At 50.2% G+C, this 20005-nt stretch overlaps 1 protein-coding gene across 1 annotated transcript; it reads left to right on the forward strand.

The window, feature by feature from the left end:
- Nucleotides 1–490: 490 nt before the first annotated feature.
- On the forward strand, nucleotides 491–13486 carry UBL7 (ubiquitin like 7). Its single transcript, XM_042941421.1, has 11 exons — nucleotides 491–583; nucleotides 2170–2382; nucleotides 3195–3314; nucleotides 6358–6440; nucleotides 7248–7332; nucleotides 7860–7917; nucleotides 9016–9149; nucleotides 9409–9458; nucleotides 9700–9867; nucleotides 10437–10559; nucleotides 13238–13486. Exons 1-11 carry the CDS (start codon nucleotides 496–498, stop codon nucleotides 13373–13375), a joined length of 1260 nt encoding a protein of 419 aa, XP_042797355.1. The 5' UTR covers nucleotides 491–495; the 3' UTR covers nucleotides 13376–13486.
- The last annotated feature ends 6519 nt before the right edge of the window (nucleotides 13487–20005 follow it).

Genomic DNA, 20005 nt, shown 5'->3' on the forward strand with positions numbered 1-20005 from the left:
CGACTTAACAGCGGACCCACGTTTACAGGGAGTCGTCCTTCCGTTCCTGCTTTTGCCTCATTGGTAGACTGGCTGCGAGAAGCGCAAAAGAGGATGCCTTCATCCGAGAGCCCTCGGTTTTCCAGGGGAGGGCCGCAAGGTACCACTGGGTGTGTCTGAAGAGGCCGCTAAGGGAAGGCGGGTGGCGAGCGTCGGAGCAGGAGGGGCTCCGGGAGGGGCCTTCCCTCTGGCGGCGCAGTAACAACCCAGCGCTGCCGGAGGACTCTGCATGCTCCCGGGGACTGCGCCAGGCCCACCTCCCGCAACTCGCGCCCTGGAACGCAGACAGGAACCAGGCCTTTCACCCGCGAAAGCCGCAGCTGTGCCCCGCGCGGGAAATTTCAAGGGGCTCGGAAGCCACGCCCACCCCAGAACCGGAAGCTTTGCAATTAGCGCCACCAGCAGACAGGGGATTTAGAAGGGACGGGGCCGCAAGCAGAAACTGCAATTCCCAGAATGCAGCGCAGGGTTTCCGGTTTCCGGCGAGAGGACCGGAGTGTGTTTACACCGGCGGCTCTGCGGCCGGGTTCCTTCCGCGGGACGGGTGAGGGCTCTGGGCCCCGGGTTGCGCGGGCTCGACATGTGTCCATTAGTTAGCTGGTTCCGTGGGAGTGGTGGGGTCGTCACCTAAGAGATCGTGCTCCTGCCCCACCATTAGCTGTCTGTAACCTTGGGCCAGTGACTTCACCTTTCTGAGTCACGGTTCCCTTGTCTTCAATGTTTAGTTGGTAATGCCTGCCTCAAGGAACAGTTGTGAGGATAAAATGATATGGTATATAAAAAGACCTATTTATTTCCTTCCTTCTCATAAACCTGGAGATCGGTACCTTGAGGATGCCTTGGGGTCTGCTGTGCAGCTTCAAAGCCACACGGCCTTTTTTTTTTTTTTTTTTTTTTTTAGCTTCCCTACTAGAGGCCTCTTTGGAAGCAATAATGATTATAACGAGGGCTTGCCTTGGAGGATTCTTCCACCCTCAGAGTTTCTGATTCATTTTCTGGGGACCCACATCTGCCAAGCGTTGGGACAATAAAGGCAAAAATTCTAGTCTTTGCTATCAGGGGCCTTCAGGAAGGCGTTGGGGACTGGGGTTTGACAAGTATATAGATATTTGTAACCCTTTGCCCTGAGGGTATGTGGGAACAACAGAGGAAGGAGGGGACAGAGAAGGTTGTATTTGAGTTGATCTTAGTAGTTTGCTAAGAGGCCAGAGGGAGGAGGAGGAATTATACATGCAGAGTTAGCAGATGAACAGAGATATAAAGTGGGAGCCGTTTGTTAAGACTGGAGGCTTCCTGGGGGTGGACTTAAGTGCTGGGGGGAGGTTAGGGCAGGGCAGGGCTCTGTTGGGGAGGAAGGCTGGCAGAGGGAACAGAAAGAATGTTGTCATAAAACAAAACAAAACATAAAACAAAACAAATGTTGTCATAAGCCAGGCTGTGGAGTTATAGACTTATTCACAGAAGTGGTTTGGAGTCGTTGGAGGAGTCCTAAGCAGAGGAATGTTTTGATAAGATCTGTGTTTTAAAGTGATGATTAACTATGGAGAACAAACAGATGGTTACCAGAACAGAGGTGGGTGGGGGGGATGGGTGAAATAGTGATGGAGATTGAGTACATTTGGCATGATGAGCACCGAGTAATGTACACAATTATTGAATCACTAGACTGTACACCTGAAAATAATATAACACTGTTAGCTATACTGAATTGAAAAAAAATAGTGATGAGTTGGGTGGCAGCATGGATATTTGATAGGAAGAGAGGCAAGAGGCAGGGGCTTGTTATAAAGCTATTGCAGTTCAAGCAAGAGTTGATGAAGAAAATTGGAAATAAGGAGTGTACGTAAGGGAGGGGGTTGGATGATCTCATTTGAACCTCACGACATTCCATTTTTATGTCCACTTTAAAGATAAAGAAACCAAGGCCTAGCGAGCTGAAGTTTTTTTGCTGTTTATCATAGGATGGGTATAGAAAGGACCCCAGATTCTAGTTCTGGCTTCCTGATGTTGCACCCGGTGTTTTTCCAACAGTGTCACAATGAATTATCTTTCATTCAGCCCCTTGGTGGGGTGGGGGTGGTGTAGGGTGGCAGTCTGTCCTTTAACCACTAAGGCTCTGTTCCTTTACAGGGAGAAAGAGAGAGCGCGAAAGAGAGAGGATGTCTCTCTCAGATTGGCATCTGGCGGTGAAGCTGGCCGACCAGCCACTTGCCCCAAAGTCTGTTCTTCAGTTGCCGGAGTCAGAGCTGGGTGAATACTCACTGGGGGGCTATAGTATTTCATTTCTGAAGCAACTCATTGCTGGAAAACTCCAGGAGTCTGTTCCAGACCCTGAGCTGATTGGTGAGTCTCTGAAACGGGTTGGGCTGCTGCTCTGCTCTCTTTCTGGGGAGGATACTTCGGGAATTACAAGGGTAAATTAAGAGTTTGGGATTTGTTGCCTCATTAATGTTAATGGTCCGGGGAAGTTAATGGTAGTTGGGTGAATAGAAACACAAACCATGAAATAAAACTATTGGTTGCCATTTCAGTTGCGCATTATACTGAGTTCCTTTATCACAGAGCTCCTTAACCATGACATTGTTAAATTCCTTCCCTGAAAGAGCAAGAATTTGGGGTGTGCTAGGGAAGGAGCAGCTTGTTGGGGGAGGGCCCCAGTATATGGCATTTGAGATGGGTTTTAAAGGATAATTAGAAGGATTTGTGTTTTTGCTTGGTTGGTTGGTTAGAGGGAAGGCAGTAAATAAAGGAAAGGAAGATGGTAAGGGTATTCTAGGTGGAGGAAGAGGGAATTTAAATGTAATGCTAAATTATATCATAAACGTAATTTATAATAGCTGAGGTGTCCAACTGGCAAAAAGTATGTTCTTAGTCATAAAAACACTGGGTTCATCCTTTTTTGTTGTTGCATTTTCCCATTCATTTAAATATCAGTCAGCATGATGTTAAGCTCTAGAGCCTACCTGCGCATAGATTCTGTATTTTATGAGTTTGTACTTGCTAATAATTTGTTACTAAAATGTATTTATTAATAAAGAGTACTTTTTAAAGCACGTATCCTTCTCCAGCTATCCGATCAAGATAAGTTTCTTAGGGGCAGAAACTATCTACACTGTTTTGAAGAATAAAATATAAATGGACAGTTCTCTTTTTAGATCTGATCTACTGTGGCCGGAAGCTTAAAGATGACCAGACCCTTGACTTCTACGGCATCCAACCTGGGTCCACAGTCCATGTTCTGCGCAAGTCCTGGCCCGAGCCTGATCAGAAACCAGGTGAGTAAGGGCCCTTAGACAAGCAGAGTTTCTGTAATGTCTACACCGAAAGGGTCTGTGTGCTCTTGAGGCCTGGCCTGGGTGGAACAAAGAAGTGAGTTACCGAGATAGTGATGGAGGATATCTATTATTACCTAGTGGATTAGTCCCATTGGTAATAGAGTGCAGTTTTGATTTTTTTTTTTTTAATGTTTCTTTATTTTTGAGAGAGAGAGAGACAGAGCACGAGCAGGGGAGGGGCAGAGAGAGAGGGAGACAGAATCCAAAGCAGGGTCCAGACTCGGAGCTGTCAGCACAGAGCCCGACGCGGGGCTCAAACCCACGGACTGGGAGATCATGACCTGAGCCGAAGTCAGACGCTTAACTGACTGAGCCGCCCAGGCGCCCCAGTAGAGTACAGTTTTAATCTACTTGCTGCCAACACCACTAACAGAAGGGGACTTGTTTCTCTACACTTTAAGTTCATTACCCATTGTATTCTAGTGGGGTAGGGAGCGTGTGTCTCTTTAAACTTGTTTAGATTAACAGTTTATTTCTCAGTGAACTTTGGATCTCTTTGTTGTTGTTCTTACTAGAAAAAAGCTGAAACTCCCTGTGCTCTCCTAATGCTGTAGCAAATCTTCCCACAAGTGGCCCTGGATAGCTCACTTCTGCTGTACTGGTAGTTTATTTTCCTGAAGCTTGAAAATATTTGAACAGTACTAAAGTAGCTCTTGGAGAACACTCACAAAACCTCGAATGCCCTTTTGATTTATTAATAAACGGTGCTGCTTGGCATTCATAATTTCAGTTTTGCATCTGTGTTTTAAAAGTGTCCCCAGGGATAAAGCTAAGCTATGTAAAAGAGGTTTGTTAAACTGCCCATCTGACATATTTTTGAAATGTTCATGACTGCTGTGATTGGTTATCAGTCTGAAATATCCCCTCTTTTCAATTCTAAACATCAAGGACAAAAGATCTCTTGTCCACTGACGGGAGGTGAGAAAGAGAAAGGCAGTCTCTGACATTCAAGAGTTGGCCTGGCCCTTGGCTAGGCCTTGAAACATGAGCAATTTCAACAGATCGCCAACACCTGTAAGGCCACTCACTCTGAGACTATAATGGATCAAGACAAGAATAAGATCCCTCTCATTTCTGAACAGAGACAAAGCCCTGAGCGTTGTTCACATCACAGAAGTGACCAAATATCCCTCCATCCTGGCTATTATGTGTGGCTGTTGCTTCTTTACCAGTTACAGCGTTGGCCTCGCTCTAGTTTTCTTTCCTTCTAGCTAAGAATTATTAGCTATCCAATCATAAAATCACCCCCACTTCCTGACAGCGTTCAATCCAGAACAAAACCCTACTTCTTGAAACCGCCCCCCCACCCCCGATCCCGCAGCCGAATCCCAAATCCTATAAATCTTCTGTAACATCATCATATTGCGATACCCCCAATTCTCGTGGTGTGCATCCTTCCCTTTGTACAGAGCAGTGAGCCCAACTTGGTCCACTGCAGGTGTGCCCCTCTCGTCTTTGGCTGGAGGGCACTGACAGAAGGAAAGTAACATTTGTTGCTTCTTCAAGCCAGATTGTTTGTCTTTGATATCCCATTTAATCATTAGACCTGCAGGCCAGGTAACAGCATTAGCATTTGATAGATGAAGAAAAGGAAAGTTAGAAAAGGTATTTATTCAAGGTCACCTACTTAGAAAATTAATGCAAGAGCTGGGATGTGAATCAGGTTTTCCTGGCTCTAGAGCCCACATTCTTTCCACTGGGCTGGCTGCTTCCCACTTCCAAAGAGTGAGGTAGAGATTAGCTCAGAGATGTTACAGAGACAACCACAGCTCTTAGCTGATGACTGGATTCAGATATTAAGAGTCCTTTTCCTCCTCCCTTTGGCCTGGAGTTTTATCTTTGAAACACGTGCATGTTTTATTGCGGGGTGAAAATAAACTTAGATCTGAAAAGAAACGGTTTCGCGGTGGCATTTTGGATATTTTATTTTTGAGTGCTCTTATAAAAGGAAGCACATTTCTGGGTCTCCCACTAGATTAGCGCCTGTAGGAGGAGAACCTGTCAGTCCCTCCCTTCCCACCTGGATCCCTTTGATGGTTCTCTGTGGCAGGTTACAGATCTCTTCAGGATCTTACTTAGCCTGCTGTTTGAGCAGGGACGTGTACCGTGAGCCCTGGCCACAAAAAAAAAATGACTTGGGATTCCATCAAAGCACCTCATTCTTTTATTCTCCCATGATTTTGCACACAGTCTCACTGAAGCTTAGAATACCTTCTCCTAGAAAACATCTGCTTTACCAATTAAAACTAAGCCAACGGCTAAACTTTCCCATATATACAAATCATAGTGTCCAAAGATCAGGAAGGAGCTTTGAGTCCCAGTGAAACACTTGCTGTTGGGCGTAGGTGATAACAAGGTTAAGGGGTACAGTGTTTTTTCTTGGTTCTTATATATATGTATATTTTAAGATTAAAAATAATATAGAAGCCTAAAAGAAAATATGACAGAGAAAACAATTAGCCTTGATCCTGCCACCCTCCCTAAGTTCTCTTCTCCCCTTTGTCCCCTTCCAGCCTTGGACCACGTGCACACTGACACATTTTACGGAGTTTTACTAGAGAACATATGTACAACTTCGTGTTCTATTTCTTTCTCTTAACATATTGTGTCAGCATTGCTCCATATTGTTCAGATGGCTTTTGGTTCTTATTTTAAATCGCTGTCTAAAAGTCTACAGAGTTGGCTATACATTCCTCCTTTTCAAATGTAACAAGTCTAGAACTCCCGCAGTGGGATATTGATCAGAGCGGTCTCTTTCAGGTGCTGAGATCCACCACTGCCACCTGAACTTGAATTTGTTTGCCTTGTGTACTGGAGCTGCTCCAAAGAGGGTGTGGTTCTCCCATCTGTGGTGGCATCAGTGGGTTTTTCTGAATGGGCACTCATGTTCTTTGTGGGGTGCTGAGGGAACACGCTGGATGATGCTCTGCATCTGCCGCAGGGACAGGGCCGGGTTGTAGGTAACTGAGTGTCTTGTCCCCAGAGCCTGTGGACAGAGTGGCTGCCCTGAGGGAGTTCCGGGTGCTGCACACTGCCCTGCACAGCAGCTCCTCCTACAGGGAGGCGGTGAGTGTGTGCCGAGGCCCCTTGCCCCAGACTCTTGCCAGGATGGCAGGAGAGGGTGTGAACGCTGGTGAGTGGTGTCGAGTGGGAGCTGGAAGCCTGTTACCATGGCTACTAAGAGTTCCTTGGGGAGTTTTTGTCGTGTCTGTGGGTCTCAGTAGAGCCCTATCACCCCCCAAACAGGCTCTCTCAGCTAGGTCTTGTTGATTTCCTCTCGTGAGAATGATACTACCTCTCCTGATATTGGATTGGCCTCATGGAATGAATATAGTTACAGCCAATGGATCCACATGCTGTTTCTGCCGGGCGTCATTCTTTGACTTTTGCTGAACTGCCTGCCCACTGCTCCTTACCTGGATTTCCTCACTGGGCAAATGTGCTGATGTCTTTCTGTAGGAGAGTTGATAAGCAGAATTAATAGAGCTGCAAACTTCCCGACATATATGCATATGAAATGATAATTTTACAGAGATTGAAAAGGGCTTTTGGGACCTAGAAGAACGTTTGCCATTGGGCTTACAAAGAGAACTTTTATTTTGGAAGCATTAGAGCTACAGATGAGGGACAGGACTAGAGATTGAAGGTTTACCGTGGTCTTGCTTTCTTTAAAAATTGTTTGTTTCCCCTCCAGTAAGCTATAATCTTAGAGAAAAAAGTTCATGTGTTTCCTGGGGCTATTGTTCCATTGTGGTGGTGTGCATGCAAGCACACAGAGGGAGGAAGCACTTCAGCAGCGTGCAGGTGTTTGCTGAGTGGATTGAGCTGGTTGAGTGCTCAGCACCCCTGCCCCCACCCCCATTTCTCCTGCAGGTCTTTAAGATGCTCAGCAATAAGGAATCTCTGGATCAGATCATTGTGGCCACCCCAGGTCTCAGCAGTGACCCCATTGCCCTCGGTAAGTGCAGGACTGAGCTTGAGGAAACAGGAGTTGTTGGAGAAGGAGAAACAGGGAGAGGCAATTACCATCTTGTGAAGAACCACTGGTCTTGTTGGGGTGAGGGGTAACCAAGATGTGTTACATACACCCAGCCCTCCAAGAGCGGTCAGTGCTGCTGAGAAATCCTGGCCTAGCTAACATCATAAATGAGATGGTAAACCTACCAGATGGGGGCAGCATTTCGCCCCCAGGAGGGAAGACTTCCTACACACTTTGGTGGCCAAGGGAGGAACCCAGATATATGGGGAAGAGAGGCTGATGTGTCGGTATGCAGCATGTGACCTAAGTGCAGAGGGAGGTGGTGAGTGGGGAACACGGTGGAGAACACTTGGGTTGTGCTTCTCGGTGTTTTGTTTCCTCCCCTTCTCATGAGAGCTGCTCTGTGGTCCTGTGTCCCTGTTGAGCTGGTTGCTCTGAGGCCTAAAGCCTCTTCATACCCTCCTAGACTAGGAACAGTCTCTGAGGTGAGCCCTGTTCTCCTTCAGGTGTTCTCCAGGACAAGGACCTCTTCTCTGTCTTCGCTGATCCCAGCATGCTTGATACGTAAGTCTACCCATCTTATTAAAGGGTACTGTGTCTCCTCATGGTTGGGTCAGAAACCTAATCGTCACCCCAGATTCTGCTCTTAGAGCCCAACCCCATCTCTCCCAAAGTCTACCTGTTAAGTATGTCAGCAGGTGAGAAAGAGCAGGGGCTCCCAGTAGACCGACGAAGCCCGGGGACAGGACACGTGGAGATGCGGAGTTGAAGCAGGGTTCTGAGGGAGGTGGCTTTGCAGCCGGGCTCAGTTCAGTGCTCATTCGGTAGACATTGGAGAGCTTTTAAAATATATATATATATGTAAAAATATATATAAATGTAAATATATATATATATGTATAAAAGTATATATATATATATGTGTGTGTGTATATATATATATATACATACACACACACATATATATATATATATGTGTGTGTGTGTGTATATATATATATATATATACTTTTTTTTTTGAGAGAGTGAGAGAGCGAACACACACATGCACAAGCAGGGGAGGGGCAAAGAGAGGGAGGCAGAGGATCCAAAGCGGGCCCCATGCTGACAGTAGAGAGCCTGATGCAGGGCTTGAACTCACGATCCACGAGATCATGACCTGAGCCGAAGTCGGATGCTTAACCAACGGAGCCACCCAGGTGCCCTGAGCCTTTAAAATATTTTAAGATGGGGAAAGATGCAGGAGCACTGATCCCTAAAATTTTAGAACTAGAAGGGACAGTACAGGTTATAGACCTTATTTTGCAAGTGAAGAAAACAGCTCCACCCTGGGAAGAGAAGGCACCTGACAGAGGTCATCCAGGAAAGTAGTGACGGAGATGAGACTAGAGAGAGACCCCTGAGCCTCCTTGGCTGTGCATGTCCTATCATGCCTTGCCAGAGGGGAAGGTGAAGCATTGGCAGTGGACCCTAGGACTGGCGGCCTTGCCATTGCTGCTGAGGGCAGGGCAGGAGAATAGAGCCAACCGGTGGGAGGTGCCAAGGAATTTCAAGTCAGGCAAGGGAATGCAGCTGTTTTGAGGGGCACCCAGAACTGCTGGCATGCTGAGGGGTCTCTTTCCTTCTTAGTCACCCTTGTGTTTCTTCCTGCCTCTATCCCAGGTTGGTGCCTGCTCACCCAGCCCTGGTCAATGCCATCGTCCTGGTTCTGCACTCGGTGGCGGGTAGCACCCCACTGCCAGGAGCTGACTCCTCTTCGAGGAGCATGCCCTCCAGCTCGTACCGGGACATGCCAGGTAGGCCCCAGAAAGCGTAACGTAGGCCCCCTCGGGAGCCGGCAGTGGCCCAGGGATTTGCTTTACTCAGCAGCTATGTATAGCTCTGGCAGAGGGCGTTCCTCGGGAACTCTCGGTTTGAGTCAGGGAGTGCATCTGTCCTGTAATTTTCCAAGGGGAGAGATGAAAATGTGAATTTGGAGAGTATCTGAACTGAGATTCTGGAGCTACGCCTGTGCCTTTCTGTTCTTCCTCCCGAAATCTGTTCTCCCTCCTCCAGGTGGCTTCCTGTTTGAAGGGCTCTCTGACGATGAGGACGACTTTCACCCAGTAAGTGGCCTGGCTGCTTGCCATTTAGAGGAGATGGTGCCAGGGATGCGCCTCTCCCTGGGACTTGGCACACCCAAGCCAGGGGGTGGTCTTAACCCCTATGGTGGCCAATCTATGTCATACTATTCCTTTCTGAACCTGGCAGCTTGGGGAGGCTCCTTCTGTTCCTGCCGCGGGGGCGGGGTTCATTTGGGAATGTCTCAGTGCCACTTCCCTGATCCTGGGCACCTCCCTTCTCCAGACCTCCAGGTCCACGCCTTCTAGCAGCACACCCAGCTCCCGCCCAGCCTCCCTGGGGTACAGTGGAGCTGCTGGCCCCCGGCCCATTACCCAGAGCGAGCTGGCCACTGCCCTGGCCCTGGCCAGCACTCCGGAGAGCAGCTCTCACACGCCGACTCCTGGCACCCAGGTATGAAGATGGGGGCCGGGCCCCCAGGGGAGAAGCTCCCCAGCAGTACAGTGAGTTTACCTTTGCTGACCCTAGTGCTAGATCTGGTTTGAGCTGAAGTCTTCCTGGAACCCTGGTGGGGTTCTCACTGCAGCCTGGTCACCCTCTCCCTGACTTGCCTTTAGGGCTTAGCATCCGGGGTGCAGTATAGTCCAGAATTCCTCCCCTCGTCGTTCAGAACCTCCCCTCGCGTAGTGTGCCCTTCCTCATCCTTGACAGGTCTCAGCCATCACCAGCTTAAGCGTTCCTGGTAATGGTCACTCTAGCTGCCAAGGCCATCTCTCCCAATGCTGCGGTCCTAGGCTAGGTCAGAGGCTCAGTTCCATTTCCCTGGGCAGAAGAGGATGGAATCTTTTCTGGCCTCAACGAGCTTTTAGGCACCCCTGTGTGGTTGTCCCACGTAGGTGTCTATTGGGAGGCAGTAGTTGGGTACCCCAGGGAGCCACGATGGGGTGCTGTGATGGTCTCGTGTATGTACTGGAAGATTGAGGTGGCTCTGAGGGTGGCACTAACCACTGATTTGTCTCTAGGGCCATTCCTCAGGGACCTCACCAATGTCCTCTGGTGTCCAGTCAGGGACACCCATCACCAACGATCTCTTCAGCCAAGCCCTACAGCACGCTCTGCAGGCCTCTGGGCAGCCCAGCCTTCAGGTCAGTTTTCCCCACTCCAGTATCCATGCGGCTGCCTGGTTACTTTGAATACGGAGCTTCTTTCTGCTCTCTGGAGGGCCTTCTTCGCTCTAGGAACAGCTGGTGCCTGGCAGTGTGACAGGAGAGGATGCTCCCAGCAAGGGCAGTTTTCCCTGTGGCTTCCACTCCTGCACCCTGTGGCCCTGGCCTGACTCCACTGACTGTGTGGCTGGGACACTTAATGGCCGTTTTAGTCAAAGAGTCATTCATTCATTCCGTGAGCATTGACTGAGTATTGAGTACTGAAATACCAGATCTGGGTCCAGCTCCTGGGGCAGAGGTGAGCCATCATCATCTCTGCCATGGAGGGGTATCAGGAGATTGAAACGGGAGCAGTAGAGCGAGAAGCCCGGCCCAGGCTTCAAGTGAGGGCCTGGGTCAGGCAGAACTTTTCTGAGGAAGGGGCGTTTGAACTGATTATCAAAGAATTGGTTAGAGGTTAGCCAGACAGGAAAGGGGTATTTGGGAGGATGGTGTCCAGGTAGAGGCAGCCACCTGTTGGAGCAAATGTGTGGAGGTACATGTGACATACCAGAGCCTGCAAGGCCAGAAGGCAGTGTCCTCATGGAGAAGATCCTCAGACGGAGCCAGAGAACAGGGGAGCAGGACCCTGAGTGTGACAGCCCTGAGTGTTTGAGGAAGGAGACCAGACTTGATCCTGTAGTCACCAGGGAGCCAAGGAAGGTTTCAGCAGGGAATGACACCATGGCTGCTCTGCTTCATGGAAAGGTCACTCGAGCAACTAAGTGGAAGACCATAGGAGCCAACGTTTTATTGCATATCTCTGCGCATGAGCTGTCTGCTTCACTCTGTTTCCTTTGCTTTGTTTCCTTCACTCTGTTTCCAAACACTTTGTTTCCTTTGTTTCCTTCACTGTGTTTCCACTCTGTTTCCTGAGCCTGGGGGTGAATGTCATTTCTGGAATTGGTCCAGGGTCATATAGCCATCAAGTGGGAAAGACAGGGTTCAAGCTCCCGTGGTTTCCTCTAAACCTGTGTGGTCCCAGTGGACAGTGAGGGGAATAGGAGCAGGGTCCGTGGACAGCTTGTCTTTTCCATTCCTTCATCTTCCCCAGCTAGATGCCTGTTCACTCTGCTCTCCAGCTCAAGAACTTTCACTGGCTCCACCTGACCAACCAAGTTGGTTTGTGTGGTTTTTGAAAGACCCTCTACACCTCACTGCCTGCCCGCCTCTCTGAATTTGCATTTCATCCCCACTGCCTTCTTCCCACGAGTGAGCACATTGTCTTCCTTAAGTTGTGCACTTCCTCCTTCATGAAGTAGAGATATTGATAAAGCTTTGAAAGTACTAAAAGAAAATGTGGGGGGCACCTGGGTGGTTCAGTCGGTTGAGCATCCGTCTTTGGCCTAGGTCATGATCTCACAGCTCGTGAGTTCAAGCCCCGCGTTGGGCTCTGTGCTGACAGCTCAAAGCCTGGAGCCTGCTTCGGATTCTGTGTCTCCCTCTCTCTCTGCCCCTCCCCTGCTCATGCTCTGTCTCTCTCTCTCTCTCTCTGTCAAAAATAAACATTAAAAAAACTTAAAAGAAAAAGATTTAAAAAAAAAAAGAAAGAAAGGAAATGTGGGTTAATTTCTTTAAACCCTTATAGTGGAGAGGGCCTTTTGTAGCTGAGAGTCAAATCCAGGAGCCGTTACATAAAGAGTAATACATTTTGAGTTTGTAAAAGTGAAGATTTCTGCATAGGAAACCACACCAAACCAGAAGCAAAGACCAAAGGCCAACAACAAACAGGGAAAAAGTCTGTAACACATACCAGGCAAAACTTCACTGGTGTGTAGAATTCTAGTAATTTAGGACCAACAACTCCATAGAAAAATGGGCAAAGGACAGGAACAGGCTCTTCATGGAAAGGAAGTGCTGATTAACGCCATGATTCCTTCCAGCCCCATTTCTTGGAATTTCTCCTGGAGTTATGTGTGTGCATGTAGAAAACGACATTTGTACAGAGGCCGTCACCGTGGCATCGTTTGTAGTGGCAAAGGGTTGGAAACAGCTCAGTTATGGTACATTTCAAGACATGTATGAGTTGGAATATTGTACAGTTATTAAAAAGCTCTCTAGTGGCAAAGAGAGATCATCAGGCTACGTTAATTATGTTGGAAAAAAGGCAGGTGCTGAGGGTAGAACAGGGTCTAAGAAAAGAGTAGCTACGGGAATATATATTTGTATTTTCTCAAAGATAAGTAAAATAGGTTCTCTGGGGTGGGTATGGGAGTGGATAGAGGGAAACTTTTCACTATGCATCACACTCAAAAACAAAACTAATTTAAAAATGTACCCCCTCCCCCCATCTGTGTGTATGTGTCTGTCTGTCTATACATAGAGCAGGAGAAAGAAAGTAATTTAATTTTTTAAAATTTAGATAGTGAGTAATCTGTGCCTTCTTTTTTGATCCTTATGTTAAATTTTTCCTTTTTTAATTGGGAAAACTTCTCGTTTGTTCTCTAAACTCTCAAGGCCCTCTGGTAGTCTTCCTAGAAGCCCTGCGTTCTGCGGAACTTCACATCAGCGACTTTGCCTTAGGAACCGACCTTCGTCCCTCCCCCTGAAAGAGCAGACCCCGGCAAGTCTACTGAGGATCCCAGCTAATGGCTTCCGCTTGTCCTGTCTTTCTGCAGAGCCAGTGGCAGCCCCAGCTGCAGCAGCTGCGCGACATGGGCATCCAGGACGATGAGCTGAGCCTGCGGGCCCTGCAGGCCACTGGCGGCGACATCCAAGCGGCCCTGGAGCTCATCTTTGCCGGAGGAGCCCCGTGAACTCCTGCTCCTCCTGACCCCCCAGCAAACTGCCAAGGCGGCTGCCCGTGGGAGGCACTCCTGAAGGTGCCCCATCTCTCCTCTCCCCAATACATCTGATGGTCGACCTTCCGCCTTGTCCATTGCTTGGCCGTTCTGGCTGATCTGAGCTGGTGGAGGCAATGGGGCAAGCGTGGTGTGTGGGTCTTGGCGCCGTGGGATCAGGGATTGTGGCCTGCCCCTGCTTCTGAGCCCTGGGTGGAGAATTTTAGACCCACATCACGGGATGCTGTGTGATGCCCACATTCTCTTTTTTGGAGAAGTTTCCAGTGATAGCCCCAGGACCTTTGGTACGTTGGGGTGTGGCAGCCTCAGGACATGCCCAAGGCTGGGGCAGAGCCGCCACCCAGGTCCAGGGTGGCTGCTGTGTGGCGGCTCTGGCCAGAAGAGGCCTGCTCTTCTGAGATGACCCCAGTCTGAGGAGTGGCCAGGTGTCCTTTTACTGTGAGCGGGTAGGGCAGCTCGCCTTCCCACAGGCTCCCACAAGATTCCGTATTCCTCCCCTGGCCTCCTCTCGCCAGGGAGTCTTTGATGCCTATTCTGTAACCACGCCAGACTCTGGGCCTCAGAGCTGTGCCAGGAGGCAGGGCCCTCTTCTCTGTCCTCAAGGCGTAAATACAAGAGCAGTTAAATAACAATACTAAACAACAACACCAACACGAACAGGGCTCAGCTTTCATCTTGAAGAGAGGGCACCAACCCCCAAGCTGCCGCTCCATCTGCCCGAGCTCTCGTTCCCCTTGGCACAGTGTTTCCTACTGCATCGCAGACACGTCCAAGTTGAGCGAGTGGGTTTCGTGTGCTTTGAATACTTTGTCAGGAAAAGATCCTTCCCCTCAGATGGTGTTTCAGTGGAAAGGAGCTCAGGTCTGCACCTGCCCTGTGCCTTAGGCAGACGTCCTGCCCACAGCATCCACCGTCCTGGTCATTCAGCCTCTGCTTGTCACTTCCTGGGACAAGAGGTCTACCACTGATAAGGACTGTCTCTTCTGTCCTTTGGTCCCATCTCTGCCCCGAGGGAGCACACAGACAAGCCTGCTGCCCTCTCTGCTCTGTTAGCGTGGCTTTAGTTAGGGAGAGGGGTGACAATTCACTTGCCCCTTTGGCCTGTGCTGGTTTTGGTGCCTCGCACATCCTGTTCTCCATGAATGACTTCCTTATCAGTGATGCTCTTAAGAGGAGGCGCTCAGGAGGACCCCCTGTTCTAGATATGGCCTGAGTAGCATAGTGTTCTGTCCCTCCTCCAGAAACTGTGAAGTCTCGCCACATTTCCCTCTCCATCCTAGAATTAATGTTGAGAGGTGTTTGCATTTGCTGCAAAGGCTTGGAACTTACCAGGCTTCTTGGTGCTGGGCCTCTTTTGGGCCTCAGTGGTCTACCTGGAGCCCAGCTGCCTCCTTGTGGGTGGGAACAAAGACCAAGAAGGAAGCTCTCTGTCTTTTCACCCAACGTCTCTGGCTTGTTTGTGGTAGAAACAGAGGTCATTTCCAGCCACATGGGACCACTTGCTGACACAGCCCTTCTCCCCATGACACTGCCTGCCTAGAGCTAGGTTCCATTCTGTGGCCACTCATACCCTGCCCCTGGGGACTGCCATCACAAGCACTGGGGCTCAACTCTCCCACACCATCATGCTGGGGGACATTTGAGTAACCCTGCCCTGTCCCTGGAACTGACCCCCCAAATACCAGTTGCACTGTTTCCAAGAATTGAACCGTTTCCACGATTTCCCCTTCCCTTCTTTGTCAGCTCTTTCCTCCGAGGTCTTGGCAAGTTGGCTTTACTTCCTGTGGCCATGTTTTAAATAATATATGTTGAGTCTGATAAGCGCCCACACAGAGCCTGGGGCTTTCCACGGGGCAAGGACTCCTTCCTCACCATTGTTCCCTTTACTCTCCCAAAAAACATTCGTTCAGCCTCTGCTCTGAGCCAGGTAAACCTGATGGGGTCCTTGCTGTCACAGAGCCACGTCATTGGGAAGACAGAAAAACATGTTTACACTAAAGGCTGATGACAGGCAGACGAGGCAGGTCCCCATAGAAAGGGGAGAAAGGGTCCCCATAGAAAGGGTTAGGGTGGGGGTGTGTGAGTGAGGGAGAGCTTCTTGGAGAAAGTGGTGTCTGACTTGAGAGCTGAGGGGGAGGAGGAGTTGGGCAGGAAAGTGTACGTGCTGAGAGGGCCAGAAGCAGGGAGAATACAGCTCCTGTAGCCCTGTGTGGCAGGGTGGATTTTTGAGGTAGGCAGAGGCTGGATCCTTTTAAGCCATGTATAAAGAGTTTGGACTTCCCTCAAGAACACTGGGAGTCACAGGAGATTTTGAGTCCAGGGAGAGTGAGGTTTGCATTGTAGATAGGTCACTGGCTGCTGTGTGTGAACAGGTGGAGAGTGGGTTAGGCTTGAGGCAGGGAGGCCAGTGAGGAAGCTGTGATCGATCCACTAAGCACTGACCGTGGGCTTACCTGGCAGTCTGGCCGTGTGGAAGGGGGGCGGGTGGAGAGCCATTTGAGGACTTAGCATTCACATGGCCTCTTGGGAAAGGTGAGCGTTACTTAATTAGCCCCGGTTTTCGGGTGAGGACACAGGGACTTGAGAGGTGAGGTCATCCGTCCACAGTCGCAGTTAGGCATTGGACAAGTTGGCCTCAGGAACTCAGGTCTGTCTTGCACCAAAGCTGGTGCACTTCCCACTGCTGCTCCTGGCTGGTGGGTGCAGAGGGGTGGGAGGCGGTGCAGGGGCTGACCAGGTAGAGGAGCTTGGGCTTTATCCTAAAGGCAGAGAGCACCCTTTGGATGGCTTTAGGCAGGCCAGTTGGGGGGTGGGGGGTGGGGGGCGGGGACCAAATTCGTGTGAGGTAACCTGACAGCTGTGTGGAGGCTGGATTTGTGGGAAGTGAGATTGGCAGTGGGAGACCAGCTCGGCGGCTCGCGGCTTGCTGCCTGCAGATGGGACGCACGCACGTGGGGACTAGAGCCGCAGCAGGGGGGCTGGGTGGAGGGGAGGGATGTGAGATGTGAAAGACAGACTAGATGTGGGGACGAGGGAGACGGAGAAGGTGGTGGGGCGTGAGCGGGTAGATGGTGGTGCGGCCAGAATAAGAGATCGGGGGTTGGCTTTGGAATGCAGGGCCAGTTTGGGACATGTCGGGCTCACGGTGCCATGGGACAGCCAGGTGGGGGTGTCTTGTAGAACAGTGGGTGTTTCTTAAGTTAGAGATAATGATCAGGGAGTCTTGGGTTGAAGACTCTGCTTGTGTCCTGTGAGAAGGGAATTCAACTTTTCAGGGATGGGTAGCAGCCAAGGGACACCCACTAAGGAGTTAGACTTCATAGGGATGGTGACTGGTGACCATGGAACACGGAAGGGGGCAGTCTCCGCCGCTTCTGGGAAGGTGAGACCATGAGTCATCAAAGCTGCCGGAATGGAACTGGACAAAGAGGGCACGGTCAGTTTTGTGAGCTCTGTGGAGAGACCTTAGCAGCCAGGGCTGACCTTGGACTTGCTGACTTGAGCCGTGGTGACCTTGTGGAAACGTTATAGTGGAACCAGAAAACAGTGGTAGGGGTTGAGGCCTGAATAGGTGGGGGCAGCAGAGGCAGGGAGGGCAGAGAACTCTGGAGAACCTTGCCTGCAGGAGGGTAGCTGGAGGGGAGATAGTTGGCAGTTGGGGGGAGATGGGACTGAGAGTGAGCTTTTGCAGTTCAGCAGAGGTGAAGTTGGAATTGATCACGAGAACTTTTCTAGGAAGCTAAGGGAAAAAAAAGGAAAAGACCCCAAAATAGAATATGTAAATATGCAGAGATGGGTGAGTTTTCTGAGCAGATCCCTTCTCCTGATATAACTCAAATTTGGCTGGGCTGGCATGGGCTGGGCTGGCACAGCTTGCTGGGCACATGGGCCCCGGTTCTGCTCCTCGCCTCAGCCCCATCTGGCCTGGGCCCCAGACCAAGCTCTCAGAGCCCTACCCTGAGCTGGCCTCTTGTCACTTCTGCCACGGGCCGTGGCATTGAACGTTTGGTGAGAACGTTGGGGGGTTATTTAGGCCTCCGTGTGCTTACCCAGCCTCCCTGAGCCCCCTGTGGGCCTGGGTGGGGGTTAGGTCGGCTTGGCTCTGCCCCTGTGTCCCTGGGCCCGCCCTGTCTGGCTCCTTCAGGCTCTGCAGTTGCCGGCGACAGCATTCAGCTCCCTGTATGCTTGCAATGCCTTGTGCAGAGACCCAGGCACTGCCCTGCTGTACCTTGGCAAAGTGGCTGACAGCAGTGCAGTAGGGTAGTACTCGTCTATTAACCCTGTCTGTGCCAGTCATTGAGCTGGGTACACGCATATGCCATCTCGGCTGAACCTCCTAACAACCCAGAGAGGTAGATACTACCCCATCTACTGATGAGGGCTTCCTCGTGTAACAGGATGTGGCTGTGCTGGGAAACTGGCCCTTTCTAGGACTGGGGTGGGATTGTATCAGCACGATTCCGTCAGTGTGCACACGCGGGGCCTGGCTGCCAGAGCTGGAAGCCACTCGGAGGCACATCCCTCCAGGAAGCGGCAGCTTGGGTCTTCGAGGGGAATCAATCTTCTGAGTCAGACGGGCTGAGAGTTAGGTCTTCTCCACAGACAGCCTAACCTCTTGGAGCCCGCTCGTGTCCTGTTTGACATTTCCTCTCAGTTTGTAGAGGTAGATGTTGACAGGGTGTAAAGCAGAGATGGAAGGGCACTCAGAGCTGGACTGGTGAGTGTTCTAGATGACTGATGGAGTCAGGAACAACCCTAACGAGGGACAGGAATAGGGACAACCTGAGGTCCTGTGGTGGGGACTAGAAAACCAATTGTTCTCATGAAGGATGGGTTCTCATTTTTCCCCCCTCCTAAGCCCAGATTCAGACTCAGTCTTTCTCAACCAGTGTTCCAGAAGGCCACTGCTGATGGGTGGGAATTGGCCCAAGGATGGCCATGGGCTAAGAACGATAGGATTTAGCAGCCTGGTATCTCAGCCCCATCAGGCAGTGCCTTTGCGGGGCTGTAGTCAGGAGGGAAATCAGTCTTCCAACTCTTTACTACTCAGCCTCTCTTCTAAATGTTGTGTTCTGATCTGCCACCAGGGTGCTATTTTTGAAGGAGATGGACACGGGTGCCCAGGTGGCTCAGTCAGGAGAACATGCAACTCTTTTTTTTAATTAAAAAAAAAGTTTTTGTTTATGTTTATTTATTTGAGAGAGCGAGAGCGCGCAAACATGAGTGGGGGAGGGGCAGAGAGGGGGACACAGAATCCAAAGCAGGCTCCAGGCTCTGAGCTGTCAGCACAGAGCCTGATGCAGGGCCTGAACCCATGAACTGTAAGATCATTACCTGAGCTGAAGTCAGATGCTTAACTGACTGAGCCACCCAGGCGCCCCAAGAGAGCATGCAACTCCTGATCTTGGGGTTGTGAGTTCAAGCCCTACATTGGGCGTAGAGCTTACTTTAAAAAAAAAAAAAAAAAAAAGTAAATGAAGGAGATGGACACAAACCGAGCTGCCCAGCACCTAAGAGCTTCTCTGTAGAAGTTTGTCAAATGCCTGACTGCTGACGTCCTAGGAATCAACAAGGATCACAGAGAACAAGCAAAGCCCCTGAGGGACCTAGTTGGAATTGGGGTTATTTGCCATGAAAAAAGAGTAGATTTAGAAGGGCATGACCTCTGCTGAAATTCCCTATTGAAATCCCCTGGCTGTATCCCAGAAAGAGAGATTAGACATGGTCTGTGTGGCCTCAGAGGACAGATTTAGGACCACTGGGCAGGAGTCTTCTCCCAGGGGAGATGGCTTAATGAGAGCTGAGTAAGATGCCTTGGAAGTGAGCTCATCATCACTGGGGGTATGTAAGAGGCTGCATGACTGCCATCTAGGCTGCTGTGAGGGGCTCCCAGGTTGGACTGAATGACCTCCGAGAGTCAAGAATTAGGATTCTTAGATCATTGTATCTACAAAAGAACGTGAACTGTTTGTGGGAGATCACATGTCTGCATGTCTTTCTTTTCATGCAGGTGGCCCCAGCAGGCTCGGGTGACACATCAGAGCTGGGAGGGCCTGGGACACCTGTCCTGCAGAGATAATTTTAAAAGCGTATCTGTTTCAATCTACAAACAAGGAAACACAGAAAGAATGAGAAAGTTTGGTGTGTCTCTGGTCTAGATTGGAGATAGACCAGAAGGATAGTTTCTCTTTATCATTTTGTAAACAAAGAAATGGAGGCCTGGGCTAGGGCAGGGCCTTACTTGGGTCACTGGCCATGCTGGGACCTGCTCTGACCTCAGCCACATCTAGTCAGGAGACTTTTTTAGGCAGGATGGGTTCCACATGACTCCCACGAGATTCTGCTATGCCACAGGCCTTGGGCACTGAGAATAGAGGCTCAAAGATGGGGGTGGGGGTGTGGTGGGGTGGAGGGAGGAGTTTGTCTCCAGAAAGGCTTGGGAGTCTGTATCTACCCACAGTCTATGCTAAGACTCCCCTCTGTTCCAAAGTGGCCACCAGGTGGCACTCCTGCCCCACAAGCCCAGGGCCTGGCGTGTAGAGTTTGGGGGATAAGACTCTGGGTTGCCCCTGCAAGCCATGGGAG

The sequence above is a fragment of the Panthera leo genome, chromosome B3, assembly GCF_018350215.1.
Source record: "Panthera leo isolate Ple1 chromosome B3, P.leo_Ple1_pat1.1, whole genome shotgun sequence".
NCBI lineage: Eukaryota > Metazoa > Chordata > Mammalia > Carnivora > Felidae > Panthera > Panthera leo.